Consider the following 25,475-nt stretch of genomic DNA (forward strand, 5'->3'; position numbering starts at 1 on the left):
CATTGTAGTCAAAACTATGTTGGAAATTATTACCGTTTTTTTAATTTAGTCTTGGCCTTAGAATGTCTCATTTTCAGCAGCAATAAAATTAGAAAAGGAAGCACGAGCCATTTCAATATATTGCTGCTCTTTCATATTAAGAAAATGTGAAAATCGTGAATTATGGCCCTTGTAACTTGCCGTAAAACGTCAACTGCTAACGATCACGTGATTTGTGTCAGTTACAACATGTCTGCAGAAGGTTAATTCGACAGTCACAACATTTTGCCGAGGAGCATTTCCACCCACCGCGTCTAATTTGCCGTCAAAATGCTGAATTTCTGTCCTCAGTGTGGTTCAAAGTTACAGTCCGGGTTCAAATTCTGTCCTTCATGTGGTGGGAGACTCCCAGAAGACGCAACAGAAGCTGTAACTTCACAGTCATCCGAACCATATCCTAACTCTGTGCTTTCGTCTTTGAGCGCCATGGAAGGTAAATATGGGTTTAGTTCAACCTTATTTTTATTACATTTATTCGATAGGTTTCTGAAAGGACTACAATTCGCTGATCAAAGAGGCAGAACAAGCTGATTAAATATAGAAAAGCATAGAGGCTAAATAAGAAAACCAAATGGTCATACCATGCGGTAACGACGTCTTAAGTAACTTAGATTCATGTCGTCGTCAATTCTGAAATACATAACTTACATAACATAGTCTACAAAACAAAAATATTTATTCATGTGAGTTCAGGTGACACCATGGTTTTGCAGTTGAGCTGAACACTGTTAATCTGTTGTAGGGGTAAAATCTTTGCGTGGCAGGGGGAGCTAAAAGTAGAGTTGTCTAGTAGTAATGGGTTTCAAAGTGGGTTTGATGTAATATCAGCATTTAATTGAATGATTGTCTGTGTCATCTATACGCTACATCTTTTATGATATCGGTTAACCAAAGATAAACTGGCTCTCTCAAAGTAGCCTAATCAATAACCCTGAGATAAAATATTGCTGCTTGTTGTTGTTTTTAGTAAATCACATGATGGTCTCTTTTACTACTAGCAGACGGGTTTAATGCACTAAAAAGTTTGGGGTCAGTAAAAATGTTCTGTTGTTGAAATTAATACTTTTATTTAGCAGGGATGCATTAAATTGATCAGAATGGGACTGGGATTAGGCTAACTGGGATTAAAGATATTTATAATATGACAAAATATTTACAGTTCAAATAAATGTTCTGTTGAACCTTCTATTCTTTAAAAGAACCTGAAAAAAGTGGTCCATTTCCACTAAATTATTAAGCTGCTCAACCATCAGCATTGATAATCAGAAATGTTTCTTGAGCCACCAAATCAGCATATTAGAATGATTTCTTAAGAATCCTGTGACACTGAAGAGTGGAGTAATGACTGCTGAAAGTTAGGCTCTTTTTTTCATTTAAAATATTTATAACTTTATTATAAATAAAGTTTTTTTCTTAATTGTTGTAATATTTCACAATATGACTGTTTTTATTGTATTTTTGATCAAATAAATGCAGGCTTGGTGATGCAGGCATAATAGACTTAGTTTCAATAACATTAAAAAATCTTCCAACCCCAAACTTTTGAATGGTAGTTTATGCATAATACATGTTCATTTATGTATTTTCCACCTGACTGAGCCTCCTTTTCTGACCCCAGTTGCTGCTTTTAAATGCATAATTGCAACACAGTAATCCACTTTTTTTGTAGTAGTAGATTCTGCTGAAGACTTCTCACAATCACAATCTGCACTGATTCGCCCACCTTTGCGTTCGACGCGACGAAAGACCTCGAGTAGCACAGCCATGGACTGTATAGGTGTGTCTGAGTGTTTCTGTAGTAAAGACAAGGGCTTTGTAGACTTGATATGATTTTTGTGAAAGACGACTGCTTTATTTCAGATCAGAAGTCTTTGCCGTCTTTGCCATCTTCTCGAAAGCGAAAGGCATCCCCCCTGGTTAAAGAGGAGAAAGAAGTGACAAAGAAAACATTGTCCATAGTAGCTCAAACCCCAGGTAGACACACTATACTGTAAATCGCTAGACTATATAAAATAGTATGTTTTATTATAGCCAAATGTAATGGAGCGGATGGTCATGTTATTTCACAGAGTAAACATAAAAAACTTTCATATTATTATTACTTGTATAGAAGTTTTCTGCTAAATGCAAATCAAAAGCGCTATAACATTAATTGTTGTGGGATTTTGTGTGAAAAACTTTTGCTTTATTCCAGGTAAGAAGTCTTTGACATCTCCTGGGAAAGGAAAGGCATCCCCCCAGTTTAAAGCACAAGAGGAGGTGAAGCAAACATGTTCGGTTACACTTCAAACTCCAGGTGAGATGCCGTGTACTGGGAAACTCTGGATGTAGTCTTTAAATTTAGATTTGGTATCTTTTTATAGCCGCTTTTCTTGCTTGGTCATATAGTGAATTGCAAATATGACTGCATTATTAATAATTTTGCACACTATTGTAAATAAATTGTATATTTATATTCACAGATTTTTATTAGTGTGTTGTGAAGTATTTTGTGTGCTGCATTATTTCAGATAAGATGCATTCGATGTCACCTCGAAAATGTAAGGCTTCCCCCCAGGTTAAAGACGAGGCGGCAAAGCAAACGTCTCCAGTTATTCAAAGCCCATGTAAGATGCACTGTATAGAGGGAAAACTGCTAAATTTACATTGAAAAATAATACATGATATGATATCTAAAAGTGATTACATCACATTTCTTTACTGTGTTTCATACAAAATTGCCAGATAGCATCATGTTGTTATTATTTGGGTTTTTAGCTAAATGCAAAGGCAAGAAGCGCGTGTGCATCGTGGAGCCGGTCCAGGAGGGTCTGGTGGTGTGTGACCAGTCAAGCAAAAAGTGGAAGCTGGTTGAACTTCTGTGGCAAACAGAATTAGATCTGACATATGCAGGTACGATATTTGACTATCAAATCCCTACGCTCCACATTAATGTATCCATCTGTGCATCTTAAATCCTTTGATCATTTTTCCTCAGATAGTTTAGACCAAGATAACAGCGATGCAATAAATGTGACTTATGCATCTTAATATTGTCTGTTTAATCTAGTGTGCCAGGCAAATCAGCACGCAGACTCAAATGAATGCAAATACGTCTTGAGACTGGTGAGTGTTGTGTTCACAAAATGTAGCCAATGTAGGAAGGAAATGAGGAAGGCCCTGATAACTTTAGGTTGTCTTCTTCAGGGTGCTAAAGAAGGACACCTGTTCAATGAGCAGAACTTCCATCTGAGAGCAGCCAAACCTGATGCAGGTCAGCTATTTTAGAACTGGCGACGGATATATCAAAAACTAGTGTAAGTATAATATAACTACGCCACCTTAATATAAAGTGTAACCCTTTCTTTCTTTTTCTTTGCCAATAGTGGAGAAATGGTTGAAATTGCGCAAATTGGACTTCCTTGGGATTCCATCATGTGTAGGATTTGGTCTCCATGAAGCATCTAGGTATGTATATTATACTACACTACCATTAAAAAAAATATATATACTTGTAATAAGCAGGGATGCATTAAATTGAACCTTTTATTTATCAAAGAATAAAAATTGTAAAAAGTTTCACGGTTTCCACAAACATCTTAGGCAGCGCAACTGTTTTTTAACATTGATAATAATAAAAAATGTTTCAAAATGAGAAATGAGTGCCAAATCAGCATATTAGGATGATTTCTGAAGGATCATGTGACACTGAAGACTGGAGTAATGATGCTGAAAATTCATGTTTTTCATGTCATGTTTTCTATTCGAAAAGGTATTTTTAAATTGCAATAATATTTCACAATATTACTGTTTCTGTATTTTTGATTGAATAAATGTGAGCAAAAAATACTTCTTTTAAAAACAAACAAAAATGTTACTGTCCCCAAACATTTGAATGGAAGTGCAAATATAATCACAGATGTCAATACATAGTGAGAAAAGCCTCCAAGTGAAGATATTTCAACATTCTGGCAGACTAGTAAAAATTGATTTGCCATTACAAAAATGGTTTAGAAGCCAATATATTGTTTATTATATTTCCATATCATTGAACACAGACTTAACATTGTCCTTTAGTCAACATCAGTTCATTTTGCAATCAAATTGTCAGTTTGTCCGATGAAACAGTGGGAGATGTATTCGCATGCAAAACGTTTCCGCACCCCATCTACTGTTCTTAATGTTAGTCTATGTACACGTGCAGACTGATGTCTTTGGTTGTTGCTTTGCATTTCACTGATTTCCATAGTCTTGTATCATGAGCGCAGAGCAACGCATTGAAAGATTGTATGTAAAGATAAAAACAGTTCAATAACAATGACCTCATTGTGGGATCTAATTGTATCCGTATACACTTGTAATCCCTGTAGGTTTTTAGTTTTTCCCAGCATGGGCGAACCACTGCAGACAGCCATAGATGAAGGCACCGGCTCTCTCTCTGAGAAAGCTGTTCTTCAGCTTGCGCTACGACTAGTGAGTGTACCATTGAACGACTTCACTCTCAGATTTGTTGTTAATGCCCTAGCTATGCCATTCTCTATGAAACGGCAATATATATATATATATATATATATATATATATAGGATGTGTATGTGTTTTGTAGTTGGATGCACTTGAATTTGTCCACGAGAAGGAATATGCCCATGCAGACATTCATGCAGGAAATATTTACATCAACACTGACAGTGACACAGAGGTCAGTAAGCATGTCTCTTATGAACTGAACGTGAATGCTTTATATATCATTCAAACATTAAAGTGTTTGTTGTGTTTTGTAGGTTTTCTTGTCTGGCTTTGGTCACGCGTTTAGGTTTTGCCCTGGTGGAAAGCACGTGGAGTACCGACAGGGTAGCCGCACCGCTCACCAGGGTAACATCAACTTCATCAGCGTGGATTCTCACAAGGGGGCTGGTGAGCGTCAGTTGTTCATTGCATTATTTACATTATCCATGGCAGAAGCGAGTCTAATTTGCATGTCTGTGGGTGTTTTGCAGGTCCCTCTTGTCGCAGTGACCTGCAGTCTCTGGGTTACTGTATGCTGTGTTGGCTGACAGGCTCACTACCCTGGAGTCACATCTCTCACACAAGCTCTGTTGCTGCAGAGAAGGAGAGGTAAGCAAAACCGCGAAATCATGGAAAAGTTTTTTTTTTTGTTCTTTGCTTAAAGGTAAAAGGAAGTTGGTAATAACTTTGCAGCAAAATACTGTCAACGAACATCCTGACGCTACTGAGAGCGACGTTTAGATGAATTGTAAATATGTGCTGCACTTTCCTCTCAAAAACAAAAACGCGCAACAAAAATGACAGCGGTGAGAAAGCAGCCGTTAAGAAAGCATCTGATCATAGTGATATGGATATGTTTGCACCAGCTCTGCAATTCATCAGACATATGTCGATAGGTGATTAAAATTACACTGTTATGATGGTTTGATTATAAAGTATATTTGAGACTATATAGATTTGGCTCTGTGAGACTGCAGTTTGAATTAATCCCTTTTCATTGCATGACAGATTGACCTTACAGTACAGAATGGCTATTTCTGCATTATCCTGAATATTGTATAAGCAATTATTTCATGTGTCATCGAACAAAAGAAAGGCTTTCAGGAGTGTGCGTAACCATCACATCCTTTGGTTTTTCGAGTGAAACCAGCCCGACTTCTTCACATAAAAATCTGTCTGCAGGTGTTCATAGTAGAAACCCTAGGAAGCTGGGGAAGGTCTCATTTTTTTAAAGGTTCGTTACAAGCTGTTGTTCACACATTGGCAATCAGAAAAGGGATGAAAATGAAAATTCTTACATAGACCCTTTAAGACCCTTTATAGACCCCTTGGTCAGACCAGTTGTTAAGACAGTCTAAGACACTTGCCATTTTTTTTATTTTATCTTTTCTTAGAATTTTTCTGTCAACATAGTATCCCCTAGTACCAATCATAAAGACATTGCCTAAAAAATATTAATAATAATAATAATAATAATAATAAATAATTTTTTATACTGCTTCTGCAAATAGGTATAGAGATGCCTCATTAGAGGTTCATAAGCCATCCACCATATTGGAACGGTCAAAGCCGGTCTGTGAACACTCAAGAGCATCACTCAACACTCAAGATGTACAACAGACTTAAGCAGAAGATTTTGAAAACTGAAGATGATTCTGAAATGTTGACCGTTCCAAGACCCATTTCAAGCTTTTGAATGTGTCATCCACATACATATCTATGCTTTCTTTAGCTTACTCCTGAAACTTGTGTTTGCTGTGCTGTGGATATTGTTGGCTCTTTTATGAAGAATTGCTTGTGATGTTTCTCATTTATAAGTCACTTCGAAATAAAAGCATCTCGGTGACTAAATTAAAAAAGAAGGTTGCTAGTTTGATCCCCACAAGGAAAGAGCCGTGAGCTCTGGACAAGGTGCTTTACTCCAGGTGAACTGTCTCTTCAATGAATGTACCTTCAGACACTTCAAATACAAGTGTCTGATAAATGACTACTCAACTTAATCTATATCGCATGCATTTTGAATCATAAAAGGAACACAATTTCCATGAATGAAAACCTAATGCCTGGTGCTACAGAGGAAAGGGTGCAGTTATGTCAATGTTCTTCTATGTGTAATATGTTTTCTGCCTGCCTACAGGTATATTTCTGATATCCCTGGACTTCTGAGTTGCTGCTACAAACAGAAGAAAGCTTCAAGTGAGCATTCATTTTTCTATTTTAATCATCCTCATGTTTTTAATACCAGTGAAGGTATGTATGTAATATGTTTTTGTGCAATTTAGGTGCATTACAAGAATACCTGTCTACTGTGATGACCCTTCAGTATACCGAGAAACCAGATTATGCACTTCTGAAAGCTGGACTTCATGAGAGCTTACAGAAAATGGGTGGGAGTCTGAAGGAATCACTGAATCTGTAGGTAACATCTATTCCCATATTTAAACAACTACTACAGGATTATTATGGGTGTCACATTTCAAGTGCTTTATTGTTGGCATGAATATGAAACTGTTTCATTCTCACATATTTCAAAACTGCAACAGCTGTAAAAATACAAAAATGATTACAATATTGAAAAATAAATGATCACAACACTGCTGAAATTGTCCTCTTCGCCATGTCAGCAAGTTTTTAGTCCTCATTACTGGGAAATTTACAGTTGTAATTACGATTTAAAGATGCGTTCATGTGCAACTTCCAAGTCGGTAACTTGTATTCATGCTGACAGCCAGCTAGGTAGCTGAAATCTCAGTCTTACTTTTTTCTTTTTCTTTTTTTCACAGGTGAAACCATAATGAGAAGAATTAATAGGTGTGGAATGTGGCTTTGGTTATTTTATGGAATGTTTAAGAAAGCTTTTATGTTTTTAAAAGCTACTTTTATTGTGGTGATTGTATTACAGTGCAAACTTTGCATGCTTGTTTGCTCTCATAGACTGAGTTTTAATCAATGATTTATTTCATCATTGTCTTTTAACATTTTGAAATAAGCAATGTTTAGTTGTAAGGGTAACCTCACGTTTTTATTTTTTATTTTTGTTTGTTTTTTATACAAATAATTTCTCCCTGGTCTTGATATACTGCAACCATCAATCCAATCATTTCAATCCATCAATTTCAAATTTACTTTAGGAAAAGGACATGTTCATGTTGTAAGTGAAATATTTTTCCAATTTTTTTCTCAGGTTTTCATAAGTTGTATCGTACCTTGCTAAAAAAAATAATAAACAGCAGTACCCAAAACCTTGATTATCTTTTTATTTTTGATCATTGCGCACAAATACCGCAGGGTGGCACCAACGATGCGAATCTACATGATTGTAACGGAACCCAAATCGCCTGGTCTAATTTTCTACACGGAACGAAAATAAAGTATCAATGTTCAATAAGGGGGCGCGAAGAGTTTAACCGTTTGAATTCTTTTATTACATTTACACTAGTGGAAGATACACGAGTTTAGCAATGAATCCACCAAAGATAAAACGTCGCCGAATGGCGGAGCTGGAGCCGTGGATCGAGAAACTCATCCAAAACTACGGCCAAAGCCAGTGTGAAACGACGGTAAAAGCAAACGTTGTCGGCGTAAGTAGTTTTTATGGGGCATCACATATGTAGAATGTCGTGTCAGTACTAAACTTGCGGGTGTGTGTTGGTTAGGTGTGTGATTTAACAGACTCGCAGCGGACGGAGCGCACAGATGCCTGTATGCTGTTCCTGTCCGATGGGAGCGCTGTCATTCCCGCTGTGCTGAGCGAAGCCGCATGGGAGCGTCTGCAGGAGTGAGGGACCTATTAATCCTCTGTTATGACACCACTCACTACACACCTGAGCCCCTGTTTTTATCCAACTCATCAACCAGTGAAAATCATGCTGAAATAAGCTCAAGTTTAGGGCTCTGATCTTCTGCCTGTAGCCTATTAACTGCTGGCTTGCATTTTTGTAAATGCAGCAGAAGTGAATATTAGAGATCAGCAGACACTACTTTAAGTCTCAGTGTAATGATAGTAATTAAATCCAAATAAAAAAATGACTGTCAGAGTTTTGGTCTCTCTTTCTTCAGCTTGGAGGAGATGGAGACCTTTACATGCCTGAACAATGCTATTGTGTATGTACGCAGCTTTGAGCTGAACTTCGACATGAACCCTGATCTGGTATGTTATATGTCCATCTTTTGGTTCCAACCTCTAAACATTTTACGTTTGAGTGCTGATGCTTTGGCATGCTCCAGGGATAAACTGATATATAATGCATAAACACGGCCTATAATATTAATTCATGTCTGGTCTAGAAAAGTCATGTAAATTAATGCAATATTAAATATGAATGAATAAAGCAAATTAAAACAATAACTGATGCTACCAAATGTAGAGTTTATTTGAATGTTGTTGGCTTGATTCCAAACAAAGAAATCAGAAATCTTTATGTATTAGATGTTTACATGTTTCCTCTTTGTTTTTTTTAGGCATCTTGCCAGTTTTACTTGAAAGTCAATCAAATGAACACCATATGCATCGCTTCAAAGCGCCAACAACCCCCTAGCTGGCAAGTCACTGATCTCTCTAAGCATGTGCAATGATGTGTCCTAACTGCACTCATTTTCATTTATTTAACTATTGTTAATCTCTATTCGTCTTTCATTATCTTTCAGTACAACTCTCTCATCAGTCAGAGATCAGATCATAAAGACTTGGAGGTGTGTTGACCTTATTTATACAGCATGCGTGAACACGTACATGATACACAGAACTGCAGTGTGTTTTTAAGATTATGTGTTTAACAGTTAGTGTTAATTGTATTGCTCTCTGTCAGATCCCACAGGGAGGGTTCTGTAAGTTCATCCTCTGGTAGGTGTCAAACACTATTTCTCTTTGTCTTTCTTCGAATAGCTTGCATATACACACACACCTCTTGCACTGAACTGTAAATACCTGTAATTTGGATTCTTAATATCGTTTATAAAGAAAACACATGCTGCTTCACAGAAACGATAAAGATGTGCATTATGTACCTAATTTCCCAGGGGTCTCGCTCTCGTCTCTATTGGAGGTGTGGCACAATGACATTATAATAAATATTCTGAATGATGCAACGGAGAAAATAACCATGTCTGCAACATACTGTCCAAGTGTGGCGACACCAACTCACTGGCACCGAGAGAGGCTTCACTGGAGGGTAAGGCTGCTTCCTTGGCAACTTAAAGGCACCAGCTGTTGACCAGACAAATTTTCATTACGTGTGTGTGTGTGTGTGTGTTTTTTCCAGGGACAGGAGCAGTTCATTGTCCCTGTGCCTTTTCTTCTCATCCCGGAGGAACAGAGGGAGTTGATAACAGCTGATCCCAGTACTGTCTGCTGCCTAATTAATTGCTTTTTTCTTTTTTCTTTTCTTTTTTACCCTTTTTTCCCACCCCTTTTTATTTGGTTCATCTTAGGTCTGACAGAAAGTAACAATACCGTGTAATATAGTATAAATAATATAGATACATATATACATATAACGTACATTAATTCAGATTAAAAAAAGAAAACAGCAGGCAAGTATAGTTATACACACACACACACACACAAAAAAAAAATCAAATAGGAATTAAATATTATGTTTTATAATAATAATTAAAAAAATTAAGTAAAACATATAATTAATTAGTAAAAATTAAGTGGTTGTTGGCTCCTTAAAATATTCCAGAAAAGGGCTCCAGACTTTCAGGAAAAGTTTTGGCTTTTGTTTCATTGCGAACCGAATCTTTTACATCTTGAGAGCGCACAAAAGGTCAAAAACCCAATGGCGGTAAGGAGGGGGAGCTGATGTCTTCCGATTCATAAGAATAAGTCGCCTAGCCAGTAGAGTTGCAAAGGCTACACTGTCAGCCTGCAATGTATTTAAATTAACAGATTCTGGCAAGATACCAAACAATATTGTTTATGGGTCTATGTTACTGTGTTACAATACTGTTAATGGGTCTATGTTACTGTGTTACAACACTGTTTATGGGTAAAGAAAAAATAACAGAAAAGCACCTGAAGACTTTCCGCCAAAAATCAGACAGTTTCAGGCAAGACCAGAAAGAATGTGATAACGTGGCTGGTTCAGTTGTGCAGGGAAGGCAGGTTGGGTCGAGATCAGGGAATATTTAGTTTAATTTAGTTCTAGACCAATGGACTCTGTGCACTACCTTGAATTGAATGAGGGTGTGCCTAGCATTTATAGATGATGGGTAAGAATTAGATCCCAAATATTTTCCTCCAGCGTCAAATTCAGTTCCTCCGACCAGAGCGCCTTCACTGGACGCATTGAGGGGGACTGTTTTGTGTGGATTATAGTAAAGATTTGAGAAATAACCCCTTTCAAAGATGTATGAAGGTCTAATATATCAAGTATATTTTTAGTTGGCAAAAAGGGAAAGTTCGAAAGCTGCCTACGAATAAAGTTCCGCATCTGAACGTATCTAAATAGATGGGAGCTGGGTTGGTGACATTTTTCTTGAAGTTGCGTAAAGGATGCAAAATTGTTATCTATGTATAGTTGATCAACTGTAGATAGGCCATAGTTCCCTCCAAATATTACAAGCCCCATCCATCAAAGAGGGTGGAAATTATATATTGCAAACAGGTACTATAAGGGTCTTTAAGGTCTAATGCTAAACGTAATTGAGACCAAATCCTTAATGAATGTTTAACAACTGTTTTTTTTTTAAACTAAAGTGGTATGCTTAAAGGGAATTTGTACACATAATAAGGATGTTAAACTTCCAATAGTACCCACTGAGACTTCTTTAATTGCAAATCCTGTTGCACCCAATATAACAGATTCCTAATGTTTGCTGCCCAATAATATAGGTTTGAAAATTTGCCAGAGCCAGGCCACCCAAACACTTTGGTTTCATAAGATGATTTTGATTAATTCGTTTGGACTTATTCCATATGAAAGAAGAAATATTCCGTTGCAAAACTGTGAAAAAGGATTTTGGAATAAATATAGGAAGGCATTGGAAAAGATATAAAAATGTAGGAAGTACATTCATTTTGATGATATTCACCCTTCCTATCAAAGAAAGAGGGAGACATTTCCAGGACATGAAGAGAGACTTAACATGATTATAGAGAGGACTAATGTTGGCTTTGAACAGGTCAGAGTATTTACGGGTCACCTGAATCCCCAGGTATTTAAAACGATTTCTGACAACCTTGAATTGAAAATCTGAATCTGAAATCTGAAGGGAAGATAAGTTCAATGGGAACAGTTCACTTTTAGAGAAATGTAGTTTGTATCCTGAGAAACTACTAAAGACATCTAGAATAGAAATATAATAGACATATAAAGAGACCTTATGCACTATACCTGCACGGGTGATACCACAGACCTGTGCACTGGACCGTAGGGCAATTGCTAGGGGTTCATTGGCTATGGCAAATAACAAGGGGGAAAGGGGACGAACCTGTCTAGTTTGAAATACTCTGAAAGAACATTATTAGTACGTACAGAAGCTTTTAGGGGCCGCATATAAAATGTTAATGCAAGAGACAAAAGTAGGGCCAAATCCGAATTTTCCTAAGACCTGAAAAAAATAGTTCCATTCAACACGGTCATTAATTGCTTTTTTTCCATGACAACCCTTTGGGCATTCGACCAGATTTTACCGTGCATGTGGCGCACTATGCATATGTGTTTTTGTCGCAGGTGCAGGTAGTGAGAGTGAGACACCAAATGGCTTGGCCCCGCCCCCTGAAGAATCGCATCCAACCAGCACATCGATTGCAAACCAAACAGTGGCCGCTCAGGACAATATAATTGGCTCATGTCCAGATGAAGGACAGTCTACTCTGATACACACAAGACCAGGTGAGAGTTTACAAAAGAAAGTCAGTGCTGTTCTAGGTAGATGATGTGTTGTTAAACTCATCCCTCCTTCTCCCAGAGGTTTTGTGTGGTACAGGGGAGCTGTCTGGGGATGCAGAGAGCCCATGGGATATGTACACACAAGAGCCAGCTCTGTTAGCTAGATGTTCCACTTCAGACTCAAATGGTAATTTCCTCTTTATGCAAATGTTTAACATACACAGAATAACAGGACATCATTTTAATTGTGAAATGACTAACCAGGCCGATAATATCACTGAACGTAAACAACATGCACTCCAGGACTTTTTGTATTTTTTTTAATTAAAGTCAGCATGAAATGGAAGTTGTGATCATCTTTTTTTTTACCTATTGTGACGAATATCTGAGTGAAACAGCTTCTCAAACAAGAAAAATGTAGGGCGGGACTTCATTTCGTCCAGCGGGAATTGATTGGATCATTGTGTTTTACTATTGCTGTGATCTCATGTGAGTGACAGGTTGTCCCGCCCTCGTCATCAGAGAAGAGATGACGCTGCATAAGGGAGGCGAAGTTATTTTGTTTAAAGATTATTTGAGCACATGAGATGTGCTTGGGATAAATCATTTATAATAAATACTGCAATATTCCATAAAAAAAATTGTCAATTTTGATTTTGTGGTGCTTGTCAAGGAATTATGTAGTTAATTTTATTAAATTCTATTTTTGTGTTAATGTGTAAATTTATGTGGCTGTATTTATGGATAATACAGTCAGTCAGTCAGTTCTGCTCTGTGACAAACAGAATGGACAACTATGTTTAACTTAACTTATTTTTGTACTGATACAGACCCAGAGCTGGAAAGTCAATCGCTTTTAAAGGAAGTCCCCTCGTTGCCTATAGCAACAAGCACCCAAAACCAGTTCTCGAAGCAGAACTCAGGAGGGATGTCGGTAGACGGGATTACGCTCAGTCAGAGACCCAAGCCGACCCAGTTTAGTCCATCCCTCTCGACTGGTAAGTCTATCAGAGACCCCAGTCAGGAGCATGACAGAGAACGTGCGGTGAGTCCTCCCTCGTGGCTTGTCCACAATACAGCCCCACCCTCTGAACAGAGGCCCCTAGTGTCTCCAGGCGCCAGCCAAAACCCCTCAGCGTCTCCACCCACCAAAGCCACCAAAGTGAGTGGAAATGGTATTAATTATATTTTGCTGTATTCTTGCATAATATATGATTAATGCTGTGTATTGCATCAGAAATGTTGCTACATTGTCCCAACTGCCCCGTTTCAGGTGCACTCGGATGGAACGCCTTTTTCCTATTTGTATTGTCCACAGCCTCAGGTTACCACAGCCCTCGCCCATTTCCAGTGAGTGTGACCTGAGACATAATGATTATAATATGGTTTTTATGTGATGGGCAATGATCTAAGGACTTTGTCTTGCAGTGTAGTACAGTAAAAAAATAAAAAAGTGTGTGTATATATATGTATATATGTTAGTCTGCCTTTATATATATATACAGTGCTATGCATAAGTGAATACACCCATGCTAAAGTTGACTAAAAAGAGGAATAAAAAATCATATTTTGGAAATTGAACTTAATGCCTTAATTAAAAAAATTAGGAAAAATCCAACCTTTAAGGACACCAATTTTCTTTGTGAATGAATAATGTATCGTAAATAAATAAATGTTCTTCCTTAAAATACATGGTGCATAAGTGAGTACACCCCTATGTTAAATTCCCATAGAGGCAGGCAGATTTTTATTTTTAATTAAGGCATTAAGTTCAATTTCCAAAATATGATTTTTTATTCCTCTTTTTAGTCAACTTTAGCATGGGTGTATTCACTTATGCATTGCACTGTATATATATAAAATGTGTGTTGTTAATCGATTAAAAATGTAATATTAATTTATATAAAAATAACTATTTGCACATTTTTCAGCGATTAATCGCACCTAACACTAACGGTTTTCATATTTTTTTTTTTTATCTTTTCACATTGAATCTCCAAAATAATGTAGAAAAAACATAGACAGTATATTTAAAAAATGTGTTTAATGGCATCTTTTTACGAAGCACTCTGAATAAAGGCCAGTATCACTGATACTGATATCTCTAGTAAATGGATTTGTTTCTCAATTTTAGCCATTAATTATTGCCATTTAACATTACAGTATAATTGAAAGCTATTAATTTTAACATTTAATAGGCTTTAAAAAATATAACAATTTTAAATTTAAGTGAACTTAAAACAATCTTCACATAAACCTATTGTAATAAATATCACATATTGTTTTTGACCCATGTAACCTTGTAAACAATGTTTTAAGATTTTCATGTAGGTCTAACAGGTAAATATACAGAAATTGAATGATCAAACACTGCACAGCATAAATTATAACTACATAAATTATAAATTGAATATTGATTAATCCTTATTAAAGCTACAAAAGTTATATCGTCAAGAGCAGTGATTATTTTTATTTTTTTGTCTTTTGTTCTTTGATTAATATTAATGACACATTTTAAGACCTGCCACACATGACGTGACCCATCACATCCTATTTTTTATAATATATATATATATATATATATGATTGATATACAGTGAGGAAAATAAGTATTTGAACACCCTGCTATTTTGCAAGTTCTCCCACTTGGAAATCATGGAGGGGTCTGAAATTGTCATCGTAGGTGCATGTCCACTGTGAGAGACATAATCTAAAAAAAAAAATCCAGAAATCACAATATATGATTTTTTAACTATTTATTTGTATGATACAGCTGCAAATAAGTATTTGAACACCTGTCTATCAGCTAGAATTCTGACCCTCAAAGACCTGTTAGTCTGCCTTTAAAATGTCCACCTCCACTCCATTTATTATCCTAAATTAGATGCACCTGTTTGAGGTCGTTAGCTGCATAAAGACACCTGTCCACCCCATACAATCAGTAAGAATCCAACTACTAACATGGCCAAGACCAAAGAGCTGTCCAAAGACACTAGAGACAAAATTGTACACCTCCACAAGGCTGGAAAGGGCTACGGGGAAATTGCCAAGCAGCTTGGTGAAAAAAGGTCCACTGTTGGAGCAATCATTAGAAAATGGAAGAAGCTAAACATGACTGTCAATCTCCCTCGGACTGGGGCCCCATGCAAGATCTCACCTCGTGGGGTCTCAATGATCCTAAGAAAGGTGAGAAATCAGCCCAGAACTACACGGGAGGAGCTGGTCAATGACCTGAAAAGAGCTGGGACCACCGTTTCCAAGGTTACTGTTGGTAATACACTAAGACGTCATGGTTTGAAATCATGCATGGCACGGAAGGTTCCCCTGCTTAAACCAGCACGTGTCAAGGCCCGTCTTAAGTTTGCCAATGACCATTTGGATGATCCAGAGGAGTCATGGGAGAAAGTCATGTGGTCAGATGAGACCAAAATATAACTTTTTGGTCGTAATTCCACTAAACGTGTTTGGAGGAAGAAGAATGATGAGTACCATCCCAAGAACACCATCCCTACTGTGAAGCATGGGGGTGGTAGCATCATGCTTTGGGGGTGTTTTTCTGCACATGGGACAGGGCGACTGCACTGTATTAAGGAGAGGATGACCGGGGCCATGTATTGCAAGATTTTGGGGAACAACCTCCTTCCCTCAGTTAGAGCATTGAAGATGGGTCGAGGCTGGGTCTTCCAACATGACAATGACCCGAAGCACACAGCCAGGATAACCAAGGAGTGGCTCTGTAAGAAGCATATCAAGGTTCTGGCGTGGCCTAGCCAGTCTCCAGACCTAAACCCAATAGAGAATCTTTGGAGGGAGCTCAAACTCTGTGTTTCTCAGTGACAGCCCAGAAACCTGACTGATCTAGAGAAGATCTGTGTGGAGGAGTGGGCCAAAATCCCTCCTGCAGTGTGTGCAAACCTGGTGAAAAACTACAGGAAACGTTTAGTGATGTAGTACTCGAGTCCGGTCTCGGACTCGAGTCCGGTCTCGAGACCGATTTCTGCTTTCTCGGACTCGACTCGGACTTGTTCTTACAAAGACTCGGTCTTGACTCGGACTCGACCCTTCAAAGACTCGGTCTTGACTCGGACTCGGCATAGGCGGTCTCGTCCCATCACTAGTCCACTAGAATACATACCACTAGAAAATTTTAATTGACTGTTCGCAAAGACCCGCCCCCCTTAGTTACTGTCGCTATGTCCGACAAGCTACACCGTTCTCACGCCACACCATGTTCTCACGCAGTGAAAAATACATCGCGGAGCAGAGAGGAGACTGACAACACGCTGACAGACAGGACAGACCAGGTTACTTTTCGGTTACTTTTGATATTAAACATATTAAACAAAGTCTCGCCTTTCAAACTTGGTCATTTTTTAAAAGAAATTTAAACAATAAATACCGTTTTGTGGCTCTTAAATGTGTAGTGACAGATCGCTGTAGAGCATCAGTTAAAGGCAAGCTGCTCGTGAACCGATCATCTCTTCCTTCTAGTTAATTTATAGCCTCAAATAAACATGAACAAACATAAGAAGCAATGTTGTTTTAACCACGGAAAGGCGTCAGTACACTCTGTGTTTCAAGTTCAAATCCTCCCATGTTAACCAACGGACTCGGTCTCGACTCGGACTCGACCCTTCAAAGACTCGGTCTTGACTCGGACTCGACTGAATTTGAAAACCAACGGACTCGGTCTCGACTCGGACTCGACCCTTCAAAGACTCGGTCTTGACTCGGACTCGGCATAGGCGGTCTCGTCCCCATCACTACGTTTGACCTCTGTAATTGCAAACAAAGGCTACTGTACCAAATATTAACATTGATTTTCTCAGGTGTTCAAATACTTATTTGCAGCTGTATCATACAAATAAATAGTTAAAAAATCATACATTGTGATTTCTGGATTTTTTTTTATTTTAGATTATGTCTCTCACAGTGGACATGCACCTACGATGACAATTTCAGACCCCTCCATGATTTCTAAGTGGGAGAACTTGCAAAATAGCAGGGTGTTCAAATACTTATTTTCCTCACTGTACATGATTTCTGAAGGATCATATGACACTATGATGCTAAAATTCAGCTTTGCCATCACAGCAATAAATTACATTTTATAATATATTAAAATAGAAAATAGTTCATTTTAAATTTTAACAACATTTCACAATTTTACTGTTTTAATGCCTTAAGTATTTGATCTAAAAGTATATGCCTTTAGATCAAGATTGGGGGAAACAATTTTGACCTCTTGTGCACCTGTAGGAAATCTGAACTGAGCATTAGCTAGACCAGTGGTTCCCAATTCCAGTCCTCGTGACCCACTGCTCTGCACATTTTGTATGTCTCCCTTATTTAACACACCTGAACTAGATCATCAGCTCATTAGGAGAGACTCCATGAACTGAACTGAGTGTGTCAGATAAGAGAGACCTACAAAATGTGCAGAGCAGTGGGTCACGAGGACTGGAATTGGGAACCACTGAGCTAGACAGTGGTTGCAGCAGTACAGTATGCAGAGTAAAACCAAACCCACCTAGGTTTGGTTTAAAGCTCTAATATTTCAGCTTTTTCCTAAGCACTGTTACCCTTTTGATCTAAGATCTATTTGTTGGTTCTTGGTTTCTATCTCTGTGCGTGCGTGCGTGCGTGCGTGCGTGCGTGCGTGTGTGTGTGTTTGTGTGTGTGTGTGTCTAGGATCCCAGGGCATCTCATACAGTGGGCGGTGCGTTATCTGGGGACATCTGACTGTGCAGATGTCAACGCTAAAGCTGGTTCATAAGCAATTACCTGTTACCTCAAATGACTCAATGCTAGTTTTTTTGTTGTACAAAACAGGGTTTTTTTGTATTTAAATATTGGATGTAATCCAAAAAAAACAAACAAAAAAAAGATTTTCCCCCATAAAACCCTTTGTCAATGTATGCTGCTTTCCAAGTGTAAGTGAATTCAGTGGTGTCAATTGAAATAAATGTTAATATTCAAATACTATGATGACCTGTGTCACAGTTTGTATAATTTAATCACAATTTTACTTATGTAACCATGTTTATCTCTTTTAAGCCATGGTCTTAATGCTTTTTACCAAGCTGAAACTTTGTGACAGGTTTGTCAAAAATAAACGAATGGTGGGCCTGCTGCCAAAACAAAAGACACAAAACTGCAAAATAAAATAAGGATTGTGATTTGTTTTACACAATGATGGAGGTTAATACTAAATTATATATCTAAAAAAGATGACCTGTTGGTCATATTTGTGACCATTATTTGTTATTACAAATAAATGTCATTACAGAAGAGGGATCAATGAATATGCACAACCTACATCGGTAATAGTAATGGTGAATCAATGTGACTGAAAACTGGAAAAGAACATTTAAGTATGTCACAGGTAGTCAAACATGCCCTTATTATTATGACTTATTTTTAAGTGTTTTCATTGTTATAAAGATATGAATGATCATTGAATACAATTTTTGGTAGTCAACGGTATTAAAAACGAAAAACTTGAATACATAGATCGTTTTTTGGACATGATAATTTCAGAGGAACCTGTTCCACAGCTGACCTGGGGGGCAGTAACAACCCAAAAGCGTCTCTGACTGAATCCGCACGAAGAAGAGCAAAGGAAAAGAAAACAAAAGTCCCCCTGTGTTTATTTCCCTCATGGTCTTGTCATGTCACCTAAAAAACGACAGAATGATTCCGAAACGGGAAAAAAGAATAAGAAAGAGAAACGAGGTGAACTGGCGGTAATTAACTCGGATATGAGGGATCAAGCTGTCCGGAAATGCATGACAGACGCATGGCAGAGGAAAGAGAGCTACTCTAATGGTATGTATGCCCACCCACGTGACACATTGAGCTTACATTACTTCAACAGTCATTTATATAGTTACTGTGAACAGAATCCATTTGTTTTTTAGAGGTAAAGCAAACTGGTTTGTCTATTTGTCATGTCTGTGAATCCCTCCTTTCTCTGGTCTCTGTCCAGGGAATATCCACCTGGATTGTGAGCCCTTCCCTCACTGTCAGATCACTAATTTCCTGCAGAATGAGAGCTTTGTGGAGAGTCTGCGGGCAGAGCTTCTGCAGCTGAATTTCAACAGCAAGTCAAATGACTTGTACAAGTTTCAACAGGTATCAGTCTGATTCATACTTATATTTTGTAAAGAAGCTGATGGTCAAGTACTGAAGTCTGTTTCTTCTGCAGTCAGATGATCTGAGAGAGAGAAAAGAACATCATGTCTCGCAAATAAGGTACGTCAGAGTTCAAGTGGGCTTCTGTGTAAGAGTTTCTGTAAGACTTTTACTCATGTGTTGTTTGTTGGGATCTCAGGTCTGTGATTTTTGGGGAGTTTCGTGAGTGGTTGTCGGAGGTGCTGCAAGTGGATCTGGAGACGACTGTTGATATGTCCTGTGCCAAGTACGAGCATACGGGTAAACCATCTAACAACTTCTCAACCAATCACTGGAGTGTAGACGTGGAGATGATGTGCAGCTGGGTTTCTTGACGTCTCTCTCCCTCCCTGCTCTTTTTGCAGATGTTTTGCTGTGTCACGATGATGAGCTGGAGGGACGAAGAGTTGCATTTATCCTCTATCTTGTTCCTCCCTGGGGCGTGAACGATGGAGGGACACTGGACCTGTTCAGCACTGATGGTGTGTGATTAAAAAAAAGAAGCAAAAATAGTGTCATTTTAGCCCCCACACTGCATAAAAAAATATTTTCTTACTCTGTTTTTTTTCTTGTTTTCCAGTAGAAATATCTAAAGATTCTTAAATCAAGACATAATTCCTTGAGAAGCAAAATGACTTAAGAATTAGATCAAACTGATCAAAATCAGGTGAGTTTATGCTTAAAACGAGAAGGTTTATTTTTCTGCCCCCACTACCTGCAGATAGATTATTTATTTTTTATTTTTTTTTAAGCATAAACTCACTTGATTTTGATCTTTTCAGAAAATAGTCATTTTGCTTCTCAAGTAAATGGATCTTGATTTAATTTTTTGTTATTTGTAATACTGAGTAAGAATGTTTTGCAGGAAAAAAATGTGTATTATTCAGCTTAAAATATTGCATAATCATGCATGGGGACAATGTTAATTTAGTTAATTGTTTGTTTGTTTGTTTACTAATTATTATTCTGTATATTTCACAGAACACTGTCAGCCAGTGACTGTTGTCAAGTCTCTGCTTCCTTGCTGGAACTCTCTGGTGTTTTTTGAAGTGTCCCCTATCTCCTTCCATCAGGTAAGCACTAAGCAGAACCATGTTAATTTAGTTTTTTGTTATACTATTATAGTACTTATTAATATTTTGATTGAATGTCCATTCATAAATTATTTACATAAATGATTTTTTAATGAAATGATCTGCAAGCTTAGGTGGCAGAGGTTCTTTCTGAGGAGAAGTGCCGCTTATCTCTGAGTGGATGGTTTCATGGCCCTTCCCTTCCAAGGCCCTCACGCTACATTGAACCCCCAGTTCCCCGTCATACTCATATCCCCAGAGATGTAAGTCAAGTTAGCGTGACAGTGTGTTTTTGTTGTGTGACATGGCCAAATGACCAAGACTCAACTTATATATCCTCTGTCTGAAGCACATTGTGTTTATGTATTATAGGAGAGTTTGCTATTTGAGTGGGTGAATGAGATGTACCTGGATCCACGCTATCAGGCTCGGGTACAGCAGGAATTCGAAGATAATTCAGAGATTTGCTTGCCTAGTTTCTTACAGGTTAGTCATCATCATCATCATCATAATTATTAATTACACAAAAATGTTCAATTATATTCAATGAACAGTTGTACACATACAAATGTACATCAGTGAATGGCTATGCACTGGTACATGGTTAGGAATTGTGTGTTTGTGTTTGTGTATGTGTATATATATATATATATATATACACTTTTAAATAAACTGTGACAGAAGAGGCTTTTATAAGACCCTTTTTGTCTGTGCTGTTGTGGAGGTCTATGTATAATTAATGGAAATGAGAAATTCCTGTAGATGTGAATTTTAGTGACATCCCACTAGAGGCATGTAGGCAAGTAAGTTTTAAATAATTAAGTGTTTAAGTTATTTATTTATAATTTTGCACATGTAAGAGTCACATTTGCAGACACTGCATGGAAGAATATTCTTATATTGTGCCATATGGACAATACCAATAGAGATGGATCTAAATTATAATGAAAATGCTACTATTTTTCATATCCGTTAATGGTAACACTTCACAATTCGATTTCAAGTTGTTAACATTAGCATTTTTTTATTTAAGTTAATGTTAAATTATTATTATTATTATTATTTTTTTTTATCAACATGAAATGGAAATTCATCTATTTTCTAAATGCATGTTATTGATCTTATGGTGAGTTATTCATCCATACATCCGTTTAATAAAAAAAAAAAATTTGACCTCATTCCACGTACAGTGGGGAGAACAAGTATTTGATGCACTGCTGATTTTGCAGGTTTCCCCACTTACAAAGCATGTAGAAGTCTGTAATTTTTATCATAGGTATTCTTCAACTGTGAGAGACAGAATCTAAAACAAAAATCCAGAAAATCACATTGTATGATTTTTAAATAATGAATTTGCATTTTATTGCATGACATAAGTATTTGATCACCTACCAACCAGTAAGAATTCCGGCTCTCACAGACCTGTTAGTTTTTCTTTAAGAAGCCCTTCTGTTCTCCACTCATTACCTGTATTAACTGCACCTGTTTGAACTCGTTACCTGTATAAAAGACACCTGTCCACACACTCAATGAAACAGACTCCAACCTCTCCACAATGGCCAAGACCAGAGAGCTGTGTAATAACATCAGGGATAAAACTGTAGACCTGCACAAGGCTGGGATGGGCTACAGGACAATAGACAAGCAGCTTGGTGAGAAGGCAACAACTGTTGGCGCAATTATTAGAAAATGGAAGAAGTTCAAGATGACGGTCAATCTCCCTCGGTCTGGGGCACCATGCAATATCTCACCTCGTGGGGCATCAGTGATCATGAGGAAGGTGAGGGATCAGCCCAGAACTACACGGCAGGACCTGGTCAATGACCTGAAGAGAGCTGGGACCACAGTCTCAAAGAAAACCATTAGTAACACACTACGCCGTCATGGATTAAAATCCTGCAGCGCACGCAAGGTCCCCCTGCTCAAGCCAGCGCATGTCCAGGCCCATCTGAAGTTTGCCAATGACCATCTGGATGATCCAGAGGAGGAATGGGAGAAGGTCATGTGGTCTGATGAGACAAAAATAGAGCTTTTTGGTCTAAACTCCACTCGCCGTGTTTGGAGGAAGAAGAAAGATGAGTACAACCCCAAGAACACCTTCCCAACCGTGAAGCATGGAGGTGGAAACAACATTCTTTGGAGATGCTTTTCTGCAAAGGGGACAGGACGACTGCACCGTATTGAGGGGAGGATGGATGGGGCCATGTATCGCGAGATCTTGGCCAACAACCTCCTTCCCTCAGTAAGAGCATTGAAGATGGGTCGTGGCTGGGTCTTCCAGCATGACAACGACCCGAAACACACAGCCAGGGCAACTAAGGAGTGGCTCCGTAAAAAGCATCTCAAGGTCCTGGAGTGGCCTAGCCAGTCTCCAGACCTGAACCCAATAGAAGATCTTTGGAGGGAGCTGAAAGTCCGTATTGCCCAGCGACAGCCCCGAAACCTGAAGGATCTGGAGAAGGTCTGTATGGAGGAGTGGGCCAAAATCCCTGCAGCAGTGTGTGCAAACCTGGTCAAGAACTACAGGAAACGTATGATCTCTGTAATTTCAAACAAAGGTTTCTGTACCAGATATTAAGTTCTGCTTTTCTGATGTATCAAATACTTATATCATGCAATAAAATGCAAATTAATTACTTAAAAATCATACAATGTGATTTTCTGGATTTTTGTTTTAGATTCCATCACTCACAGTTGAAGAGTACCTATGGTAAAAATTACAGACTTCTACATGCTTTGTAACTGGGAAAAGCTGCAAAATCGGCAGTGTATCAAATACTTGTTCTCCCCACTGTATATGCCGAGGTTTCCATCATTTAGTCCAAAAATAAATTCGCCTCTTTCTTACGACCGACCGCAAGCTTGCATTTAGAGCTGCCTCCATACAATCAACAACCAATGGATTGAACCAAGCCCTTCATTTTTTTTCCCTATAATTTTTCACTCAGATGTACGTCACAATACAGAGGATCTGCCTCTACTTCTGTTACATTGCAACTTTAACATTTATATAAATTATACAAGTATGAACATGAATCTAGATTATTAAATGTTGTTGTTTATTGTTAGTTTAAGACACTAAAGGCATCAACTAATGAAAGCAAATTGAATCTTATAGTAAACTCTGTTCATATGAATGAATATCTGTCTTTATGGGAAACTGTTACATATTTCCATACACTTGCATGCATCTATAATGCTAATATCCTGAATTCAGGAGGAGAAACTGAGGCAGGTGCGCAGTGCATTGCAGTCATCTGAAATCCAGTGGGAGAGGAGGGGACGGCCCAATAAGAGGTGAGATCCAACCCACCCGTCTTTTGTGTGATAATATTTCAACTATTAATTTCTTCCTGTCTCTTGTTTTATTTTCTGGTGGTGTCATGTGATTTGTTAATATGCCTGTGGACTAATGACTGTCACTGTGTTTAGGTGTTATGGCTGTGCTGATATGCAGAGCTTCCCAACTTGTGTACAGGAGTGCTGGGAACTCCTCTCCTCTGAGCCGTTCTTCATCCTCTTATCCAACCTGACCGGCCTCAGTCTACACTATCTGTGCATCAACGAGGATGAGAGCGAAGATGGAAAGAGCGAGACAGAAAACAGAGATGGAGAGGAAAATACACAAGCAGGGGGTTCCAGTGCTGATGCTGATGCTTCGTCAGCTGAGAAGAAAGACAAAGGTGATCAGCGTGTGCATGTGTTGTTTCTGCAAAGATACATTTTTACATCTACAGTGATTTACATGTGTTGTATTCATGCAGGACCGCCTACTTGTGTAGGAGAACTGCGTCGCTGGGCACATGGGGACTATACGTTGTTACATGACTGTGTCAAAAGAGAGTATGCATTGGATCTGCAGCTTCACATGGGCTGTGCAGGTATGTAATCTTGATATGTATGTGCGTCTTTACTATTAGTGTCTTCAGTATGATTGAGATCAGAATTGTATTAAAAAGACTGAGGTAAAAAAAAGTGAACAAAAAGTGCAAGAGCATGAGTCAGAAATCAGTCTGTTTTTTCAGGTTGGAAGTCGGAGTTTGGGGGATATACGTCCTATATTGCACATGATGAAGATGAGGAGGTAAGTTGTTTTCATTTGAGCAATTTGTTGTTATAATTTATGCAGATCCAGCAGGACTAGTGCAGATTTGTATTCTGTTGACACTGTGTTTTCTTTAGCTCCTCACAGTGTATCCTGAAGATAACTCCCTCGCTCTGGTATACAGAGACAAAGACACCCTCAAGTTCATCAAGCATATCAATAATAACAGCTCCAGCCACCTTTCTTCCCAGAATACCACAGCTTTCTATGACTTCTCTTTTAACTACTATGAATGATGAGAGAAAATCGGATGTTTGACTGGCTGACTGATTGAATGTGAGTTGTGAAAGCAAAGTGCATTGGCTACATTTCAGATCAATTTGAGTTCAATATACACAGACATGAGTTTGGTATTCAAGAGGCACATTAATTTTTGAATGTGCAAGTATTTCAATCCCAACTACAAAAATTCTGTTACATTTGATGCTCAAAATGAAATGTAATCATTTAGTTGTTAAAAGAGCAACTGTGCTTTAATGTCAATAAATGTTTAATAAAAAGCATTTGAATAATGACATTTGCGTTCATTTGATTGTGCCCATTTTGTTATACCATAGAACTATAACGAGCGAGTTCCAAAAGTCTAAAAACATTAGTGATCGTTTCCTTTTTCATTCTTTTCCAATTTAGAGAGTTTACCAAAAAGAAAACTCACTCTCATTCCTCATTTATGACTTTCTTTCTTCTGTCCTTTCATTCTAAACCTGTATGCACTTCTTTATTCTGTGGAACATAAAAGATATTTTGACAAATGTCTCATTGTTTTT

At 38.0% G+C, this 25,475-nt stretch overlaps 3 protein-coding genes across 8 annotated transcripts; all 3 read left to right on the top strand.

Moving 5' to 3' along the window:
- Positions 1–191: 191 nt before the first annotated feature.
- Positions 192–7,769, top strand: vrk3 (VRK serine/threonine kinase 3). 5 transcript variants are annotated; one of them, XM_084406034.1, is made up of 16 exons: positions 192–472; positions 1,709–1,816; positions 1,900–2,013; positions 2,234–2,335; positions 2,550–2,645; positions 2,797–2,931; positions 3,089–3,144; positions 3,226–3,292; positions 3,405–3,486; positions 4,389–4,491; positions 4,623–4,715; positions 4,798–4,930; positions 5,014–5,131; positions 6,660–6,718; positions 6,805–6,937; positions 7,306–7,768. In XM_084406034.1, exons 1-16 carry the CDS (start codon positions 310–312, stop codon positions 7,307–7,309), a joined length of 1,566 nt encoding a protein of 521 aa, XP_084262160.1. In that variant the 5' UTR covers positions 192–309; the 3' UTR covers positions 7,310–7,768. The 5 variants fall into 5 exon arrangements, with proteins under 5 accessions (XP_084262160.1, XP_084262157.1, XP_084262158.1 ...); XM_084406031.1 differs by having other exon boundaries at positions 201–472; positions 6,805–6,941; positions 7,306–7,767; XM_084406032.1 differs by having other exon boundaries at positions 201–472; positions 1,712–1,816; positions 7,306–7,761.
- acd (ACD shelterin complex subunit and telomerase recruitment factor) lies at positions 7,676–18,346 on the top strand. Of its 2 annotated transcripts, none has more exons than XM_084406037.1 (13): positions 7,676–8,103; positions 8,179–8,300; positions 8,582–8,672; positions 8,984–9,063; positions 9,170–9,214; positions 9,331–9,365; positions 9,542–9,693; positions 9,784–9,862; positions 12,199–12,360; positions 12,437–12,544; positions 13,188–13,519; positions 13,631–13,707; positions 18,049–18,346. In XM_084406037.1, the coding sequence occupies exons 1-13, from the start codon at positions 7,984–7,986 to the stop codon at positions 18,131–18,133; spliced, it is 1,488 nt and encodes a 495-aa protein (XP_084262163.1). In that variant the 5' UTR covers positions 7,676–7,983; the 3' UTR covers positions 18,134–18,346. The 2 variants fall into 2 exon arrangements, with proteins under 2 accessions (XP_084262163.1, XP_084262162.1); XM_084406036.1 differs by having other exon boundaries at positions 7,851–8,082.
- A 604-nt stretch (positions 18,347–18,950) lies between these two features.
- ogfod1 (2-oxoglutarate and iron-dependent oxygenase domain containing 1) lies at positions 18,951–25,223 on the top strand. The gene is made up of 13 exons (XM_084406099.1): positions 18,951–19,185; positions 19,346–19,491; positions 19,565–19,611; positions 19,691–19,791; positions 19,896–20,012; positions 20,512–20,603; positions 20,738–20,866; positions 20,976–21,089; positions 23,821–23,900; positions 24,036–24,286; positions 24,368–24,484; positions 24,629–24,687; positions 24,786–25,223. The coding sequence occupies exons 1-13, from the start codon at positions 19,029–19,031 to the stop codon at positions 24,942–24,944; spliced, it is 1,569 nt and encodes a 522-aa protein (XP_084262225.1). The 5' UTR covers positions 18,951–19,028; the 3' UTR covers positions 24,945–25,223.
- Positions 25,224–25,475: the final 252 nt, after the last annotated feature.

This window comes from Rutilus rutilus (assembly GCF_951802725.1).
Source record: "Rutilus rutilus genome assembly, chromosome: 3".
NCBI lineage: Eukaryota > Metazoa > Chordata > Actinopteri > Cypriniformes > Leuciscidae > Rutilus > Rutilus rutilus.